A 21,873-nucleotide genomic window follows, 5' to 3' on the forward strand; every position below is an offset into this window, starting at 1 on the left:
GACGCAATAAATTGATTACAAGATTAAATTATTTTTAGTTTCCTGTTTCAATAAAATTTATGGCTAAACTGAGTACCTACCTACAATAGTACAATATTTAAAATGAAGAAATTATTGGCAACAAATGACTATATAGTTGTCTATTATTTTAAACTGTCTCAAAATTACTTCTATTATCTATTCTCAAAATTGACAATTCGTTCGTTCGTCACTTTTATTTGTATCGTTGGATTGTTTGGACCAAAATACCGAAATTATTTTTTGTTATCAGAATAAAATACGCTGGTTATCCCTGATATACTGAAAGCGATGCGTTTCCCTACTTAATCTAATTATATTAACCTCACTGCACACTTGAAGTTTTCTCAAGTGTTGTACTTAACCTAGCAGGTAATTTAATTGGGAAGTAAATATGCCGGACATAAAAATAACGCCCCTCGGAGCTGGGCAGGATGTCGGAAGAAGCTGTATCCTTTTATCTATGGGGGGCAAGAATATAATGCTGGATTGCGGGATGCACATGGGCTACAACGACGAGAGGCGATTTCCTGATTTCTCTTACATCGTTCCCGAAGGACCGATAACGGGGCAAATAGATTGCGTGATAGTTTCACATTTTCATTTAGACCACTGCGGAGCGCTACCTTATATGTCTGAAATGGTCGGGTATTCGGGGCCCATTTATATGACGCACCCGACGAAAGCTATCGCCCCAATTTTGCTGGAGGACATGAGAAAAGTGGCCGTGGAGCGTAAAGGTGAGTCGAATATCTTCACTTCGCAGATGATCAAAGACTGCATGAAGAAGGTAACGGCTGTGACATTACATCAGTCGGTGATGGTGGATAACGACTTAGAAATAAAAGCGTATTACGCCGGGCACGTACTGGGAGCCGCAATGTTCTGGATAAAAGTGGGCTCACAATCTGTTGTATATACCGGTGACTACAATATGACTCCCGACAGACATCTCGGGGCTGCATGGATTGATAAATGTCGCCCAGATCTACTAATTTCGGAATCTACTTACGCCACTACTATCCGTGACTCCAAAAGATGCCGTGAAAGAGATTTCTTAAAAAAAGTACACGAGTGTGTCGATAATGGGGGCAAGGTTCTTATCCCAGTGTTTGCCTTGGGGCGGGCTCAAGAGCTGTGTATATTGCTGGAGACTTACTGGGAACGGATGAATCTCAAAGTCCCTGTCTATTTCGCTGTCGGTCTGACTGAAAAAGCAAACAATTATTACAAGATGTTTATAACTTGGACAAATCAAAAAATTCGCAAGACTTTTGTACAGAGAAACATGTTCGATTTCAAGCATATAAAACCGTTTGATAAATCGCATATTGATAATCCAGGAGCGATGGTCGTTTTTGCCACTCCCGGCATGCTTCACGCCGGTCTGTCGCTGTCTATCTTCAAAAAGTGGGCTCCAAATGAAAGCAACATGGTGATTATGCCAGGTTTCTGCGTGCAGGGAACAGTTGGGCACAAGATATTAAACGGTGCCAAAAAAGTTGAATTCGAAAACGGTCAAGTGGTAGAGGTTAAAATGGCTGTTGAATACATGTCGTTTTCAGCTCACGCTGACGCTAAAGGAATAATGCAGTTGATACAATATTGCGAACCAAAAAACGTAATGCTAGTACATGGGGAAGCGGAAAAAATGGAGTTTTTAATGCACAAAATTAAAGAAGAATTCAATATAAACTGTTACAATCCCGCTAACGGAGAGACTTGCATAATAAATACTCCTGTTAAAATACCTGTCGACGTTTCACTGCGTCTTTTAAAAGCAGAGGCTGTGAGATATAACGCTCATCCGCCCGATCCAAAACGTCGGCGAATCATACACGGAATTCTCTGCGTCAAGGACAACAAACTCTCAGTGATGGATATAGATGAAGTTTGCGAGGAAGCGGGGATCAATCGGCACACCATTCGATTCACGAGCACTGTTAAGTTGGAAGCCGCCGGCCCCGCCTCGAGGACTGCTCAGCGTCTTCTGCAATTACTTTCGGAGCGATTACCGGCCTGGACAATCCATCTCACCGATGGAAGCATCTCCGTTGAGTCTGTTCTCATTAAAGTGGAAGGAGAGGATGAACTTAATAAAAGTGTTTACGTTTCATGGACAAATCAAGATGAAGATTTAGGAAGTTACATCCTGGGATTTTTGCAATCCATATGTCAATAAGTTTTTGTATTTTACGTTTTAAAATAAACTGTTTTATAAGTTTCCATGTAAAAACAAATGTCTTATATAACTTTCTTCTCATGTTACCATTCTTAGACACATTAAATATATTTTGAACAGTATATTACAACTTTAGCGAGATTTGTTTTGCAATTTTATGTTTATCGCTATTATACTTAATTGGCAAGTTTTCGAATGGTCAACAGTAATTAGTAAATACTTGGGTAGGTACCTAATAAGTGTTATATAAGTGAAATCCTGATTATTTATGTTTTTGTAGAAACTAACAAAAAAAACATTGAAAATTTAATGAGAATAATATATTTTTTATTAAAAAAAATCATACAAATAAGTTTGGAGCATTTTATGTCAACTTGTTCTTTCAACTTTTCGAGAATGTTTTTTTTCTAATGTTCTTTGTTAAACTAACAATGTTTTTTTTCCGAGACATTTGAATGGGTATAAACAAAAATAAACTTATACAATTGCGTTGTGTAACCTAAATCGTCGGCCCTGTATTCATGTCTATATATCGCACCGTGAGTGTAAAACCAAGGCATCTGCAAATTTTTCAATTTCGAGATTAAATGCAAAACAACTGCAAAAGTCGTGAACTTGATAATGTAAAAGTGAAGTAACTGAAAGAACATGCAATATAATGTAGATATAAACCAAATATTATGGTTTTTTTTTAGAACTATTTCTCTTAACAAAACGAAGACTTCAAACCCTAATATATATTTTGCAGATGCCTTGGTTTTACACTCACGGTGCGAATTATATAGAAACGCACATCTGAAATTCATTTCAACGATTGCCGTGTATTGAATTGGTTGCTTTCAAATAATTAAGGTTTTTAATTTCAATTGAATTTTGAATATTTCAGATGTAAATTGCAGGAATTAAATGTACTAAAATGAAACAAAACTGCAGAAACTACACGCGAATAACGGGAAAACGTAAACTCCGGGTTTTACTCTATAAATGCATTTTCTTCGACCTCTTCAAAACCCTTCTGGATTCAATGGAACATGTAATATATTTTTCAATGAAGAACTCTGTCATTGATTTTGAGTTGACTTCTGAGAATTATTAATGATTTCAAATTGGTGATTTTAATATATTCTCTGTTCTGGCAGAACACACTAACTGGAGAATACTAGTTTTGAGTAATTTGACTTTGAAGTTGTTAAAATGTTTGAAATGGTCTATCATGTGAGTTTATTAAGTAATCGTACAAAGGATGACTTTAAAATAAAGACTTTATTTATTAAGAAGGTTTCCAGACAGTAAAGTTTGAAATAAGGAACATTTTGGTATAACTAACTCAATATGTCATTTTTTCGAATTAGTGTCTTCTGCCAGAACAGTGACGATATTATCTTGTTTACAATAATTACTTAGGCATAACATTATTTTTTTAGTACATATTAGAGTAAGATGATATTATGTATATCCACATGTGATTTCATTTATTAATGTCTATTCTTGTACACATTCAGTGATGTTTACATGTTACAAATAAAACTACTTGTTATAGATTTAATTGTTTTTTTTATTAAAGTACAAATTTTCATTAAAAATAATCAACATTGTTCGAAGGCATACATTTCAATAGACCCATAAGTATTTGTTTCAGGTACATTATGTTATAAATTCATTGGCAAAATATTCAGAGATTACAGCATTATTTTATAATATTTATACCTATCCTTGTAATCAGAAATCGGTGCATTGTGTTAGCGATAAGGGGATCCAGGTTATCGCGGCTGTATTGTAGCTTTTGGCAAACACATTTTAACGATGATTCGACACATGCTTTTGATACATCGCAAGTATCAATATTTTTTCTTTCTATTATAACATCCCTACCTGTGACTTTTTTTACATGTTTATTAGTATGTTGCCATAGTTACTCAAAAAATAAACAAATAATTACTTATTAAAAAAAAAAAAAACCAAACCCTAATAGTTTTGGTATGCTATTGGCGATTCGCCAAAAATAGTGTACATATTTTTAGTCATACTTATTTATTTTCGTTGAATTATAAATACATATTATTACAGATGGTGTTAGTTAGTTTTTTTAGAATTTATTAAGCCCTGGATATACCAAAGCATAATAAATAAATATTCTTCTGTCTATAAAATATCCAAAATTATGTATCATTTAATGGCGTAATTTTAGATATTTTATAGATAGATGAATAGTTTTTGACTATTATCTATTATGGCTTCGTTTACACAGGGTTTAATTGAATTTTAAAAACTAACCAACTTTACACATTGTAGTTTTAGTTCATGGAAAACAAATACGTTTGACTGCAAAAGTTTAGTTTGCACTATTTATGTCTAATCTTAACAGCCTACCTCCACCATTTGCCACTGATATAGACAACCCCTAAGCTGTGACTTATGTTAGTGACTGATAGTGGATACAACATTACATATCGTTTTGAATCCATCTATTAGTAAATTGTCTTTCCTATACAAAGCAATATAATTTTTTTGTTAATTCAGGAATCCGTATCCAGAATTTTATGAGTTTAATTAAAATTGTATTGGATTAAGATTTGGTTATCACCTTTCGTACTTCTAACACTAACCTGAGGTTTCCTGGTTTCCCTCACCCAATTTATCGACGGATCCCTGGGAATCTTAAGCGTATTGATTCTCCCGGATTTGACATCTTCTTTCTAATCTTACAGAGTTTACTCAGTGCTCGAAATAGAAATGTTTATGAACCGAACCGCTCGATAATTTTGTATGACATGTCAAGTTTTTTTATTAAACTAAATTAAAAATATAACTTAATGTAATAATTCTCGAACCGGAGTGTCATTTTTATTTTTTCCACCGGACGGAGCAGTAGTCTCGATTTCACGATCCGGTCCATTTCTAGCGCTGATACTACTATGACTTAAGATAATACTCGATTTGGTTTCAGTCAATTAATTACACCATGTTACATCTAAATTGCACTTTCCCTGGAACCACAAATTCATTATTTGATTACTCGGTGATAGGTCTTTGAGTTTTACATCGTATGCATCAACACCTTGAGTCTGAAAAAGTAAAGAGGAAGGTATTAACATATTGGTATCGAGAGCAATGGATTTCCTGCTTTGGCTGTGTTCGTTAAGAAATATCGATTATCTGTACACAGTTTGACATTGTCCTACATTCTTTTATATTGAAAAGGGAAATAAATGAATGTGGCCAATGAAATGGTTTTAATTCAATACTAATAATGCGTTTTGAATTTGGAATGGTTGCACACAAAGACATAAGACAAATATACATATATCAGAAAATTAGGTATATATTGACACCTATGTATAAGGTTGGAACTGCAAAATGGTAACTTTTCAGTAGAACCATTTTAATGTTGCGCTTACCACAACATTATATGCTGATGGCCAATTATGACTGTTAATATCTTCCAAATACATATATTTTTTAACTTATGGTTTTATAAAAACGTGTATACTTTAAAATTATTTAATAAAAGTCAATTAAGTGAAAATAGCCAAAAACGCAGTTACGACCTTTTACGTATTATATGACTAGCTGCCCTTAATTACTCCTTATGGCAGTAAATGTGAGGTGTCAGACTTGCTATTTGGTAGTGAAAAATAAAATTGGTATTTCCAATTTTGGTTTTAATATTAAATAAAAGTGGAATAATAAATAGGTATGTATCTGTTAAAAAATAATTTGCAATTAAGTTAATAACGTTAAGCTTGCCCACTTCACACGCAATTTTTAGATCTATGCCGAAAAATGAGTAAAAATTCATTATGTCGACAGAGAAAATACATTCAAACTTCTCAGGGAACCCAAGTTGTTCCAATGGGTTTTAAAGTTCGTACCTATCAATAAATAAAATACATCTTAAAAATTACACTTTATGAAATCAGAGAATAAATTGTCATATAAAAGTAGATTGTATGCAAGTGACAGTAGGTAGATGGGACGTTTATTTTAAAATCTTGTATGCAATGAGTGGATATCAAAATAATGTGTTTTCAATTTGGAATGGTTTCATGTAAAGCCACTTAATATATCAGAAAACACTCATTATACGTTTAATATATAAGTGGGTAATAGATAATATTTTTACGAGGAATAGTTATTATTATTTGCTCAACCTGTCAGGTAGATGAAAGTTATTCTGGCATTGCGGATACAATGAAATCACTTTGCAATGCTGTTAGTGTCATTTGAAAATAACACTATCGACACCTAAACGAGTCGCCTGCACTGCCAGAAGAATTTGATACGATTCTACAAATGGTTTCATACCAAAAACATCATGTGGATTTGAACCCGTGACTGATGAATTTTGGGAGACCACCACCAATGCTTTACATGCTTTTAATTTAGATTTTTTGTCCATTACAGCCATTCAGAGATCATCTGCCAACAAGTTGGATGGACATCGGACAATTTTTCAAATGAGAAGACTGCGGTCGAAAGGAGTAGCCCTATGTCCTGCGGTACACGAGAACCAGGCTATTAATAACCATCATTATACTGGTTTTTCCTTACCATGGGTGGTGGGAAAACTCTTCGACAATCATTGCGGTTGAGATGTTCAATAACAGCCCGCTTTAAGGCATTCCGATTGGTAGTGGTGAGACAATGTTTACATACGATGCATGGGCCATGACAACCTTCTATGCAGTGTTGCTTATTGCACACTTCAGAATAGACGGCAAGATTTTTATCAGATGCTCTCATCGCGCCTTCTGCGACAGTTCTGAAACAGGAATGAATTGAACTGACTCTGTGGGATATAAAAGAACGTCAGAAATATCTTTATCCAGCACTATATTGGAAGACTGGATATATCTCAGTGTACACATGTTCTTGAAAACTTAAATTTCAGTTTTATCAGTGAGAATAAGCAAAACTTAACAATCGTTTTAATTTATTCGATAGAGCAGGGGTAGTCAACCTGGTCCCTACCACCCACTAGTGGGCATTCCAGCTTTCATGGTGGGCGGTAGTGGTTTTAAAAACATTTTCACTATGATTTCATAAAATTCCCCGTGACAATTTAAATTTCAGAAAATATAGATACTATTTGTAACACCCTCGCATAAGTTTAGGGATCTCATTAATAATTTAATTAATTAAATATAATTACATCAGACTTCATGTTTCTATGTACGCAAAGTATAAACAATAGATAGATTTAACTACAGTTATTTGTTTTATAAAGATATATTCTGCCACACTTAGCGAAAGTCTGACATAAAGTATTTGGTGAGTAATTATTATTATATGCTTTAACTTGCTGTAACTATTTTGTAACTGTAGCTATAAATTTTATAAAGTAAAGTTACTTCCCTACTTTATAAATCACCATTACTGTGGAACCGGTGGGCGGTTAGAAAATTTTACTACTAACTGAGATACAAAAGTGGGCGGTAGGTATAAAAAGGTTGACTACCCCTGCGATAGAGTGTCATGTTAAAAGTATGTATATTCAATTTCACAAATTAGTTCTTTAGTCGATACCTAACTAATTCTAATATTAATATTAAATAAAATAAACAAAAGATTAAACCCATATAATATACTCTTTTTAACAGCCTTGAGGCCCAATAACAGTAGTGTAGTTATCAGAAGTGCAGTAGTACAAGTGAAACGATCACATAAACATCCAGATTGAGAAAACCACATAAATATATTGTGACCTTACTAGGAATCGAACCCCGGGCCTTACGCACTGGACCACGAGCTGCCAAATCATTATCAAGGCTACAAAAATAAATGATTTGTCTTTGTTTAAATTATTTATTTTACAGTAAGAGACGAGATAATAGAGAAATAGTCATTATCATCATCAGAGCCAGGATCGATCCACTGCTGGATGGAGACCTCCACTAGTTCCTACCCTTCCCTAGCTCTTCACTGCCACATATATAATTTTATCGGTTGGTCCAGCGGGTTTCAGGGTATCCCTGTAGGTTGTTTAGTGCCCCTTACTATTTCATCAGGTTGGCAACCTCATTATATTGCATACTATTGTCTGCCTCCTTATACATTGGTTATTTTGTGGTTTTCCCCCATTATTTCCAACATGTACCTTTCCATGCCATACTGCGCTACTCGTAATAACAATACAGTATAATAATTAAGTGTTTCAGCAACCCGTGTTAACATTATTAACTTTAAAATAGCTTATTGTAGTGATACAAAATATATTTTAAAATTAACTATTTCTTTTATTCAACGAATAATTCACAAGATTTAAGAATATATCATTCTGATTATTGAACATATATTATTTTGAAAAAAACACTTTCTGATAGAGTATATAATAACCAATAGAAAAAATCTTTTTTGAAAAAAGTAAGTCACCCCGACGGGGAATCGAACCCTGTATCTCCCGAGTATACGCCTCATCCGTCGCATTAAGCCATTATGCTACGGCGTGACATACTAATAGTGAACAAATTTTAACTATTGGTCAATTTCTATACCTACCCATCAGCGTTCCTTCCAAAATCAGCTACTTTGGCAATCGATTTTTGTTTCTTAAATCAAAGTAGGTATATTACTATTACTTTCGATTACTAACCGACGTCGTGGAATTTCTCCAATATTTTTTTAGATGTAGCTACTTGCACTTGCTAATAATTTATAATTAACTATTTCTTTTATTCAACGAATAATTCACAAGATTTAAGAATATATACTTTTTTCAAAAAAGATTTTTTCTATTGTTTATTATATACTCTATCAGAAAGTGTTTTTTTCAAAATAATATACCTATATATTTTAAAAATTAATCGCAATATTTATAACGAATTTGCATTCACCGGGGTGGGTAGTGGTGAACAAGGGCTACCTGTATATGTTTCTACTTATGTACAGATAAGATGATAGCAAACCTTTTTCATGCAGAATGTTAGCTGACCAAATTCTGAGAAGTCAAGTCTAAAGATATTATTATGTCACCAACGGCTAATGCGTATCGATACCTGGTCATTCGGAGTCGGTCTGTTGTCAATCAGGTGTTATTGTTTGTCAAATTAAAATCTGCTCTAATATTATAAACTGATAACGCTGAACCGTACTATTTTCAACCGCATAAGTAGTAAAAAATTAGGAAACTTACCTATCGGCAAGCGTAGGAGCATATGTATATTTAGCGGCTCCGACCACTGATAGCACGCTGTATAGGACTTGTTCATAAAGCAGCTGGTTTGGTGGGTAATGCGCCGAGCTCAAATTCGGGGACATGTTCGCTTCCAAGGCGTACAGACGAAGATCTTCATCGATTACAAAATCAAAGCGCATTAGTTCGAAAAAATTGGCACCACTACGGTAATTTTTAAGCTGTTAAAATAAAATAACAAATGATTAGGTTTTTCAGCCAAAGAGCTTGGACAATATCTAGAGGCAATTTATTAGACGGTAACATTTGATGGCGATTCCAGAAACGTTATATTATGGTTGAATTGGTAACTGTAGAAAAATTCAATTGTTCGTCAAATTCAATGAAAATTGCAGCCTTTATGTTTTGGTTTGAATATTAAATTTACTTATTATGTACTGTTATTTCTGAATTTATGTGATTGTTTATTATGTATGAATTTGTAGCTCAATTAGCGCAGTGTAGCGCAACTCACGTCAGTCTGACTTTCAGGTGGCCCGATCGGCTATTGGAACTTGGTTACCTTTCCATAAGGCTTGATTACTAAGTATTTAATGGGTTTGTGCTGTCATACGGCGAGAGTGTGTATCTTATTACCTAGCCTGAAATATCACTAGAAATTGCACGCTTTAGTCAACTTTAGTGTATGTCATTCACAACCAACTTAAAACTTTGCAAAGTCACCATCACTCCCTTTTGTTATAGTCCAAACTCTTTTGTACATAAATAATCAATAAATACATAAATTATTGAATCCCTCTTTGAAAAAGTAGCATTAAGTAGTAAACCTCATTTTTGGGATAACAGTGATTAAACACGATATGTTAATTGCCTGCGTGTCATACTAATTCTAGTGCAATCTGTTGTTGATATCCAATAATGATTTTTGGTTGATACGTAGACAAATTTATGGCGCATCATTTTTTGAGCTGTTTTACCGTAAATCAGTGTTATCACAAATAGCACTATTTTTCCCTAGAAGGGCTCAATTATTGATAGGATAGTCCACTTACTCCTGAAATAATTAGATGCTCTTTTTGAAGAAATATCTCGGCAAGGAAGTCATCAACCTGTGTCCATATCACAGATGGATCTTTACCCTGGAATTTAAATCAAGCACCTTATTAATTTTAATCCTTCGAATACCACAGATTCGATTTATCGGCTTTGCTTACTTTGAAGTAAGCTACGATATATCGGTTTTTTGAAGGATTTTTTTTGTTATATAATTTTAACAAACATGGTGATGCCATATTTTATAAGTAATGTGTGTTTATATTTTAAAACGTGACATAAACTGTAGTAATAAAATATAACTGAGCATGCATGAAACAGGTGTCTTATTGTTTTCATTATAATACTTGAGTCATATTATAAGTTATGAGTACAATATGGGCCATTGTGTGATGCATTCTCAATTATTATTGAGCATGACATCGATAGTGTATGAGAAATGGGCTAATAATGTCAAGAGGGATGCAGAGTGACAGAGTGTGACTGACTGGAGAGAAATAGCTCGGGATAGAGATTCCTGGAAGACGGTTGTGCAATCGGCCAAGGACCTGAATGGTTGTATTGACGTACCCAAAGATAACGTATGGAATGTTCTGCTCAAATGAGCCCAGCACTGGTTTCTTAGCCATATAGCGCCTGTACACGTGCATGTATTTACTTGCAGCAATAGTGTCTATTTTAAACTATCACGATAATAACTGTTTACACGTAAAAGTGCTGACTGTCTCGCCAATCTCATTCTTCAAGAGTAAGCGAGACGTGATATTGTCATTTTATTGTACTATTTGGCAGGCCGTGAAAATCGGTTAACTTTAAAATTAGTCTGTGTGGTGTAGTTCATTTTTTTACCGGCAGGTTCGCCACTATCGTTCTACTGCGCAGGCGCAGATATAGAACAAATACAACTGATGCATTAAAATTCAGAAGCTTCCGAACAATTTTGACTCATGCATGCATCTTGCAACTTACATGATAATACGAGGGTGGGTCAATAAGTCCTTAGAAAAGCCGACAGGTGGCGCGACTAGTACTGTAAGCGGTTTGTTTTCATGCAGCGGCACTACCGATTCAGTATGCTGCGAAGTTTCAATCAGATTGGTCGGGTTGTTGTTTTTTATTTTCGTACATTTAAAAAAAAAATTTGCTTGTTTACAAAAATGGAGAAAATTGAGTTTAGAGCTGTTATTAAACATTTTAATATAAAAGGGTTAACAGCAAAGGAAATAAAAAATGAGTTGGATTTAGTTCACGGCATATCTGCTCCTTCACTTGCAACTATTTATAACTGGTTAAATGAATTTAAACGTGGTCGTACATCAACAAAGGATGAACCACGCTCAGGACGTCCTGTAGAGGTGACTACACCAGAAATGATCAATAAAATCCACGATATGGTGTTAAGTGACCGAAGATTAAAGTTGAGTGAGATAATTGAGGTTACAGGGATCTCAAAAGGTAGCGTCATTTCTATTTTACATGACAAATTGGGCATGAAAAAAGTTTCTGCAAGATGGGTGCCGCGTTTGCTCACAGTCGACAATAAACGCAATAGGGTGGTGGCCTCTAAAGCCCTGTTGTCGCTCATGCAACGCAATCCGGATGAATTTTTTCGTCGCTTTGTGACTGTAGATGAAACATGGATACACCACTATACTCCCGAGACGAAAGAACAGTCAAAGCAGTGGATTGCGAAAGGCGAACCATGTCCAAAGAAGGCGAAAACCGTAAAATCAGCTGGTAAGGTTATGGCTACTGTATTTTGGGATGCACGTGGAATTATTTTCGTTGACTATTTGGAAAAAGGAAAAACAATAACAGGGGATTATTATGCATCTTTATTGGACCAGCTAAAAAACGAAATTGAAGAAAAACGGCCTCATTTAAACAGGAAAAAAATCCTCTTTCATCAGGACAATGCCCGTGTTCACACATGTTTACGATCAATGGCTAAAATTGAAGAATTGAAGTTCGAATTGGTCGACCACCCACCGTATTCGCCAGATTTAGCCCCCAGTGACTTTTTCTTTTTCCCAAACTTAAAAAAATGGCTAAGTGGACAACGTTTTTTTTCAAATGAAGAAGTCATCGATCGGACAAATGCTTATTTTGAGGACCTTCCGAAAACTTATTTTTCTGACGGTTTAAAAAAAATTGAGAAACGTCTAACCAAGTGTATTGAGCTCCAAGGAGATTATGTTGAGAAATAAAAAAAAAATACAAAAATAAAAACTGTTTTAATGCTTTTTTCTAAGGAATTATTGACCCACCCTCGTACATGTTTACACATGCAATTTCTTGTTATGGCCATGATAATACGTACTGTCAGTAGTAAATCCATGCACGTGTAAACGGGGTAATACATTACAGTTATTATTGGTCCATATTAGTGTTTTGCACAAGATGCGTATTGTCAGTACAATGTCTTGGAACCTAGCACCACGTTTAGTCCAAAGTGACGTTTGTTGCCTGGCATACTTCGTCTATTTATCTCATTTCTAAAAATATGTATGTACAGATTACCTGACTTCGAACATAGGCATCAAAAGAGTCTTTCATCCCATATCCCATGGCTGTATAAAGTGGAGCTAAGGACGGCACTTCCCATGTCGGTAAATAGTCATCACCAATCACATATTTATCTATGTCTTTTGGATCGAACGGGTAGTATTTAGATGGACAGTACCTAAAACATTATAATTTAGTAATTTTTAAAATTGTACACACTGCCATCTCTTGGAATCATGATGAAATATTGAACTGAAATACAAGTCTTTATGATATAGTACATAAAGAAGATATAATTATATTTATACCGTTTTATTTTTTCATATATATCTGCGACCCACCAGATACTGCCATGCTAATACTTCCTGGGATTTACTTGGTTAAAACCTTTTCACCGCTGACGGCACAGCAATTGTGCCTTCATTAGTTGGCCATTCGATATAATTAACATGTTATTTAATGTGGTAATTAAATAGTAATTAAATGCTCCGCGGTGAAAGGGTTAAATGGTTATTTAACGTTTACCTTGAAAAATAATATATTTTAGATACCTTTAGAAGAAATTATTGGGCAGTAATTGAATTTATATGTTGAAAGGAATCTTATCCCACCATCTAGTGAAAAATTATGAAAGCCGACCGTTAATGTTTGTCTTGAGCAAGTGAGACTCCCTAACTGAGCTATTATTGTGATTTACCATATCAACTGCTTAATTTTCAAACCAGCAAACCAGTGACGTCCCGTGGGGGTAGGCAGATTGAGCGTCGCTTGGGGGTGGCATTTACTTGAAGGGCGGCAAACCGAGGAAAATCATTTGGTATATATAGAAATAACTACCTAAACTGAATACTTAATAGCAAAAATATCTTTCTTTTCAAAAATTCAGCTCACTGGTTGGAAACAAAATGTATTAATTAGCATAAAAGGTTCAACAGGACTTTAATTTTTGTCAGGTTTGCGATGTCTAGTTTACTTCCGTTGCCATTCGACGTCCTTGGTAACCAGAAACGACACGAGCACGGATATTAAAAAATATTGTATAATATATGGGGCGGCATTATGGCGCTGCCCAGGGGCGCCATTTTGTCCAGGGACGTCACTGCAGCCAACTGCATTTGGCATTTTTATAATACATATGTAAATTGCTGTAAGAAGCCATCTAAGTAACATTGTGGTTAAAACTAAGTTATTAGTTTCCGTTTTATTATTCTTGGCGGTCACTCGAGATGTTAAATGTTGTAATTACACATATCAACTGCTCAATTTTCAAACCAGCCAACTGCATTTGTGACCAAAAATGAGAATTTGATGGCATTTTGTTGTAAAGCATGTTTTCTACGCTCATACAAAATTTCAAATTCCTAAACCTATAAATAAATGCGTTATCGTTCTTCACACAAAATAACCAACTGCAGGTGCCAAATGTCCAATATCATAAATGGAACAACTCCACTCTTTATATAAATTTTGTTTATATATAAAAGGGAAGCTAAAATAGTGTATTGATTCATAGTTAATTAAGTTCCGCTCGATAGTTAATTTATTAAGTTTTTTCTCCTTCCTGAACTTGCACAAATGGACTTAGCGGGTTTGCAGATTAGGCAGTTGATATAACTTAGTCCACTCTTACAGCGTCAAGAGGTGTACTGAAATTTCAGTATTTTTACTGATATTTTGACCATGAAAATTCATTCAACTGTAATTTTTATTATTGGATGAAGTTAAATTTTATTGCAGCAAAAATTAACTACTGGTTATAATAAAGAGCACGATGCAGAACCGTTGATGTTAAGCAGCCGTTCTAACAAGAAAAACACATAACATGTTCTTTCTGTCTTCCACTTAGGTGTTCTAATAAAAATTATAAATGTTTTTCTCACTGAACTTAGGTCGTCAAAATTGGCCTCTTAAAGTTAGACGCGTATCTTAGTTAGTATGGTTCTTCATCTGCATGTTCATTAATTGTGAGATTAATATGAATGCTTTAAATATTCAAAGCTGCAGATTGAATATTCTTCATTATAAAATAGTATAATATTATTGATTGAACTGGTGTTTTCTTGGTAGATGTTCATTAAAATATAGCTAAATGTCCTACATTTTTGAATAGACCCTTCACCACTTACGTTTATTCATTCTTTTGATATACCTACATAATGACTAGCATTAATACGATATTATCAAGTGACATAATACTATGTATGTACAAACCTAAAAAGAACATCTCCTTTGTAGATATAAACTCTCAGTGGATCCACGGAGGTTAATATTGTATAAACACCAATATCAAACTTGTGACCATCGACCAGAAACGGTTTTGGTACATATTCTTGTACGAAACTACCTTCAGCTTCCAAATTGATTTCCTTTATATTCTTCAAAGTGACTCCACGATGTTGGTTATCTTTATGAACAAATAAAGCATCACGGTTTCCATCAGCGTACTCTAAGAGCTCATTACTTTGTTCAGGAATTTTAAACGCTTTTGGGATATACTTTGATGTGGATATTGCGAAGTCGACTTTGTTCGTGATAAAACCCGTGCCTGGGAAATGATTCACGAGTTGATGCGGTCTGAGCGCTTTTACATGCTGGTAAAGCGTTCGGAACGGATAGTCATGAGACCAGAGTAAATCCCAGTCCGAAGCGTTTGTGCCGTGCTTAAAACCTATTCGGTTGAATAGTAAATGAACATGTTTTAAAATTCCAGTCTCGCTCTCCACATTAGAATGCTGGCTGAACACCCAATAGATCGGTTTTTTGTCAACGGGTTGCGTCTCTGTCTTGTTACAATTATTCAATTTTGACGATTGTTCGAATTTAAAGTAGACTCCGATTAGAATATTGAATATTAATGCACACAATGCCAGCATCAGTATTCCGGAGTTGTCAATTTTGCCATTTTTGTTTGACTGCAAAAAAAAAATATTTTGATAAATACAATAAGATTTTTTATTCATTATGCATTAAATTATTTAGAAATAGGTCTGCTGTAGACAGAATAGGTGTTCTGTAGGTATATATCTCACAAAAACGCGTACATACTACATTGACTGCATAGAACTGTTTAACTAAGTATGAAGTTCTCTTCAAATGAATCTGCAATGCGAAGTCACTTGTAGCTAACTTCATCAGTAGACCAGAGGTATTTTTTTTGCTTTAATTTGATACATTTTTGAAGGTTTTTTTAACATCTTTAATTTTATGTCATAATTTTTATATTTTTTTTAAAGAATTATTTTATATATTGTAGATAATTATTAGTTGACTATTGTCATTAATTATTAATCATTTTGTTATTAAGTAATTAGGAAAATAAGCACCTCCCCCATAATTTGTTCATTTAATAATATCTACTTAATTAAGTGTTTATTATAATAATTATACCTACTACCATTATTGTCGTGCCACCGCTGCTAAATTGTATACAATTTTATAAAAACCATAACTATTATTAAAAATACTTTTACTGTGTGTAGTAGGTTGGTACCAGTAGCGAAGGGTGGAGGTAGGCTGTTAAGATAAGCCATAAATAGTGCACATTAAACTTTGATAGTCATACGTATTTGTTTTTATTGAACTAAGACTACAATAATTATTTACATTTACAGTACAAGTAGCGCTATGTCCAATTTTATTTTGCCTATATTTATTACATTTAAGAGTTTATCGGCTGAAACAAATTGCCATTTGGTTCTAATTTAGACATAGAATACAACGGAAAAAATAATCTCACGTTAAAACAAATAATAATTGCTTGAAACATAAAAACGTTGTTTCCCGAAAATATTGAATTGTGGACTTGTCGCTTTTTGTAATTAGACGCCTCAGATGGTGTTGGTTAGTTTTTAAAAATTAATTAAACCCTGCCTAAATCAAACCACAGAAGTTTTGATATATTTTGGGCGATACGACAAAATTGTGCACACTTTTTCATTTATACTTATTTGTTTTCGTTGGATTAAAAATACACATTACATAAATACTGTTGGTTCATTTTTTTTAAATTCATTAAGCTCTGCCTAACCAAACTATAATAGATAAAAAATATTATTATATCTATAAAATACCCAAAGTTATACATGATTTAATTACTTAATTTTAGATATTTTATAGAGAGATGACTATTTTTTGACTATTATCTATTATGGCTTGGTTTTTGCAAGGGTATAGTTAAATTTTAAAAACTAACCAGCACCATTTGTAAATTGTAGTCTTATTTCAAAGAAAACATAATACCTATACAGATAATGTTTAGTGTGCACTATTTATGCCGGATCTTAACAGCCTACCTTCACCCTTCGCGACTGGTAGGTATTTAGGTACTTCTTTACCTTTCCTTTTCTTAAAATATCAGACATCAATAAGAATATAAGAAGAAAGATAATGATTAATTGGAGGTAATAATGGACACATAATAAAATGTATACAATATGAGATCAATCAAATAATATATCGTAGGAAAATAATTATTGTAGGTCATTGTTTACATTTACTACATACGGTTAAGACAGTTAGTAGGCGGGTACTTACACAATCGTATTATTTGTATCAAATACCTACATTGGATTGTTTTAATAACTGCGTCTGGCCGAAGTTTCTGTACTTACGTTAAATCCATCGAATGAAATAATGTATTCAGCATTCTCTATTATTTCGATTAATTTCTTCCTAATTTCCTGACTTTATACATAGAATATTGACTTAAAATAATTTGTAATAATATGTTTTACTCACAGTCATCGTCGATTTTTCATTTATAATTTTCGTACACACTCGCAATATCAAAATGAATATAAATATTTAATAACTTCTCTGAGAAATAACCTAAAAAACGACAAAAGACTCGAAGATGACTGCCATACATGTAGGCTCTGTCAATTTTATTACAACCGACGCAAAGGTATGTGAACTTTCTCTTTCGTAAATAATTAAGAAGTAACAACACGTTCGATAACAGTTCGTTATTTTTAGTTTAAATATTAAATTGTCATCGTCAAGCAATTAATGCACAATCCATGACATTAGTAAATTGTATTTTGTGTCCATTAAATAACCGGCATCTTAATAATAAACCTGTTTTCAAACAAAGATTGAACTTGAAAAATAAAATAACTCGCGCTACTTATCGTGTGTATGTATGCAAGAATGAATGTTACTTGTCTATGACGTTCTCTATGGTACACTAACACAGTGCTTGTCAAACTTTTTTCTACCCGAAATCTGAAAAAAAAATCCAAGGCCCCCCTTCCTAAAAAAAATAGTTTTTAGTGACCAATAGTACTTTATTTACCATTAATTATTATTATGGGTACATTGTATTAAAAATAATAGAACATTTTTCATTTAATTGCTTGTAAAGCAAAAATTAAAAAAAAAAACAAAAAAAAACTTTAAATGTATTACAGCTTACAGCCTATAAAACAATTTATTAAGAAGGGTGTGATTGCATATTTTTACACAATAAATCAATATCCGGTACAATGTTTAAAATGTTAATTCGCAGGGTTGCTCCAAAGTCTCCGTTGAAAGACACGACATGCGTTTATCTTTTATTACCAGTAATGATAAAAATGCTGTTTCGCATAGGTATATTGTCTCAAAAGGAATTATGATTAACAATGGTGCTTTTGCGATTGACACTGATATTCTTGCTGTCGTCTTATCCAAAATTCTGCAAGACTTCTTTCATTAAATTCGACTTCAAGGGAATTATCTGATCTAATAATATCAATCAATTCTTCTTGATCTATCCACGTAATATGATCATATTTTAAGGATTTAGTAAATGGTGTTCTTATCCAATAAAATTGTACTTTTGGTCTTCATTTAAGTTTGGGAGATATTTGTTGAAATACTGAAATATTTCGCGGCTCTCTGGCATGGGCTGCAGGGCCGCGCCGCGCCCCCAGTTTGAGGAGTACTGCACTAACACACTAAATTCAAATATCAAAGTTGCCATGTATAAACCAATTGGAATCAAATTGGAACCAAGTATCAGTGATATTATTTTTACAAAGCAAAAATTCATTAATAATATTGAAGATTTCCATTCCGTACATAAAATATTCATAATTTACTCAGCAGCCATATTTCAATAAGTAGATACATAAACTTTACTGTTTGTACCCAATATAGGTAGGAATATTTAAAAGAATTAAACATAAAAATAATGTACTTATTATACTTACGACGAAAGTATTAGATTGAAAATTTTAACAAGAAGGGATCTTTATTTAGCTACACATTTTTCCGACTTATACGCGGCGTAAATTCCATTCAATGCCATTCTTGGTAGTGTTGGCTTGTGTGTCTCTGATAATTATCTTAGATATCGGGGGCATCCGTTGTTTTTTCTCCCACGGTGCAGAACTAACCGGCCAATTGGGAGGGCAACAGCTATGTTTAATCAAATCGCTTCGGATATTGATATATTCCACTTACGTGAGGTGAATTTAGGTAGGCGTTGTTTAATAAGTTTTTAAGATAATATGGTCTATCAATCTAGTTCAAAAAAAGGCGAATGCAAAGAAGTGCATCGAGTTTAGAACAATAAGTTTGATGAGCCACATGTTAAAAGTTTTATTAAAAATCATCTATAATAGGCAGTGGCGGCTCGTCGACTTTCTAGGTGGTGGGGTTTAGTCATTAATTATCAAATATATGTACAAGTATGTACCTACTACATTATCATATTATTATAGGTAGGTAAATTATAAACGAAGCTACTTATAATAAAATGATTTTATTAATGAGAAAATAAGTAATTTTTCAGAACAAATAATATGATTATCTGAGTCGTTACTTAATCACACCTAAAAATCGTGCTTAAAAATATAAACTTAATTAATAATAATAATTATTATAGATTTACCATCATCAGTTTTGAACAACAACATACAACGATGCTTTTTTACTCACCTATAGGGTCCTTCTATTCGGTCCCTAGTATGCGTATAATAACGCTAATGCATTCACATACTTTGTAGAAAGAGATTTGTACCGCAGCATCGGGATGGGACTGAGTGACCCCGATCAGCGAAAAATAGACGCCATAGCTTTCTTAATTTCTACATAGGTGTCACCGTGAAATAGAGCGCATTTAATTTAATAAATTATTTTAATACCGCGTTATTGTTATTATGTTATTACATAATAATATACTTACAATTATTGCTTTATTTATTTGTATAATAATAATAAACATCTCTCTAAAATTGTGACGGGTTTAGATTGATGAAATAAAATAAATAATTCATGTAATCATTTAATTAAGTGGGTATATTATGACAATGATAAAAATTTCTGACGTTTTTTACGCATTCTTCCCATGATAACGATGTGGGGATGGTCCCTATGAACCCTTAAGGTAGAGCCGCCCCTGATAATAGGATTTTTCGAAAATGCGAAGAAGACATGGATGACACACAATTTGGCTTCAGAAGTGGTTTGAGCACTCGCGAAGCACTTTTCAGCTTGAATATTCTAGTGCAAAGATGCCTAGATGTTGATGTTGATGTTTATATGTGTTTCATCGATTACGAGAAAGCATTCGATACTGTAAGGCATCATTAACTTCTCGAACTCTTACAGGAGAAAGGCATCGATGCAAGAGACATTCAACTGATAGCTAACTTATATTGGAATCAAACAGCGAATATTAAGATTGAAAACGAAATCAGTGGAGAGGTAAAAAATCGTCGCGGTGTAAGACAGGGGTGTATATTGTCACCTCTGCTATTTAACATGTACTCGGAAGCTATTTTCAAGGAAGCCTTACAAGGTGAATCGGTGGGGATTATAGTTAATGGCAAACATATTAACAATATACGATATGCCGGTGATACTGTGCTGATTGCTGATAGTTTAAAAACGTTGGCAGAAAAGGTTAATGATGTCAGTAATTCTTATGGTTTAAAAATGAACCTCAAGAAAACAAAACTATTACTAGTATCATAAACAGCGACACCAGACACCAACACAAATTTTGTCATTAACAGCGAACCAATCGAACGTGTGACCCATTATAAATATTTAGCTCGTACATGGGTCAATGAGAAATGGGACCAGTCTCAGGAAATAAAAACTAGAATTGTGATTGCAAGGAGCGCCTTTCTCAAAATGAGACGCCTCCTTAGCAATCAAGATCTTAACTTAGGTCTGAGACTGCGTATGGTACGTTGTTATGTGCTCTCAATTCTTTTCTATGGGTATGGAAGTATGGACGCTAAACCAAGAGATGTCACGGAGACTTGAAGCTTTCGAGATGTGGCTGTATAGACGCATCCTCAAAATTCCTTGGACTGACCGGGTGACAAATGTTGAAGTTCTCAATCGAATGGGGAAGGACCGAGAATTTCTACGTAGTATCAAAACCAGGAAACTACAATACCTCGGCCACATTATGAGAGGACAAAAATACAGCATTCCCCAACTTGCCATTCAAGGAAAGATCAATGGGAAGCGTAGCAGAGGACGGCGCCGCATTTCGTGGCTTAAGAACCTCCGTGATTGGTACGAGTGCAGCTCCACCGAACTGTTCCGGGTAGCAGACGACAAAGATAAGATCGCCTTGATGGTGGCCGACCTCCGCTAGGGGTGGCACAATAAGAAGAAGAATCTAGTTCACTCTTTAACGTAGGTACTCTTATTTTTATTACTTTTAGTCATATTACTCTGTATTTTTATTTGGAAATTGTTAACACTTACTTTATGTCATGTTGTGAACGCTTTGAATTTATAATTTGTCATGTGCATTATTTATGTTTAAAATTAATTACATTTGGATATCTAGTGACAGATAAGACAAAATAACCTTCCTTAATTTAAACAAGTTTCTTTTACAAACGAAAGATAATCCTTGAAACTTATACTACCGAATATTTAAAATCAATATGTGACCGTCTCATATAATATGTGTTTACTACTTACTACTTGACCAATATTTATGAAACTTGCACAGCTTTTAGACTGTATAATTTAT

General features: G+C 33.9%; 2 protein-coding genes across 2 annotated transcripts; one reads left to right on the plus strand and one right to left on the minus strand.

Moving 5' to 3' along the window:
* Window positions 1-176: 176 nt before the first annotated feature.
* IntS11 (integrator complex subunit 11) lies at window positions 177-2,657 on the plus strand. Its single transcript, XM_085948215.1, has one exon. The coding sequence runs from the start codon at window positions 413-415 to the stop codon at window positions 2,198-2,200; it is 1,788 nt and encodes a 595-aa protein (XP_085804341.1). The 5' UTR covers window positions 177-412; the 3' UTR covers window positions 2,201-2,657.
* A 1,079-nt stretch (window positions 2,658-3,736) lies between these two features.
* On the minus strand, window positions 3,737-18,040 carry TTLL15 (tubulin tyrosine ligase-like 15). Its single transcript, XM_085948216.1, has 7 exons — window positions 17,628-18,040; window positions 15,102-15,802; window positions 12,906-13,068; window positions 10,385-10,471; window positions 9,333-9,553; window positions 6,752-6,962; window positions 3,737-5,265 (listed from the first exon to the last, which is right to left on the minus strand). Exons 1-7 carry the CDS (start codon window positions 17,631-17,633, stop codon window positions 5,152-5,154), a joined length of 1,503 nt encoding a protein of 500 aa, XP_085804342.1. The 5' UTR covers window positions 17,634-18,040; the 3' UTR covers window positions 3,737-5,151.
* Between the last annotated feature and the right edge of the window lie 3,833 nt (window positions 18,041-21,873).

Source organism: Rhyacophila brunnea, unplaced genomic scaffold (assembly GCF_057557595.1).
Source record: "Rhyacophila brunnea isolate RB1 unplaced genomic scaffold, BYU_Rbru_1.0 scaffold_20, whole genome shotgun sequence".
Lineage (NCBI taxonomy): Eukaryota > Metazoa > Arthropoda > Insecta > Trichoptera > Rhyacophilidae > Rhyacophila > Rhyacophila brunnea.

What these genes read in the sequence shown, in the direction of transcription:
- TTLL15 (XM_085948216.1), bottom strand. An exon ending in AAAGGAGATGTTCTTTTTAG is followed by an intron (nt 13,069 to 15,101) that starts GTTTGTACATAC and finishes ATAATGTTTTAG; the next exon opens with GTACTGTCCATCTAAATACT. An exon ending in ATGCCTATGTTCGAAGTCAG is followed by an intron (nt 10,472 to 12,905) that starts GTAATCTGTACA and finishes TTTAAATTCCAG; the next exon opens with GGTAAAGATCCATCTGTGAT.
- IntS11 (XM_085948215.1), top strand. Translation starts at nt 413, where the DNA reads ATGCCGGACATAAAAATAACGCCCCTCGGAGCTGGGCAGGATGTCGGA.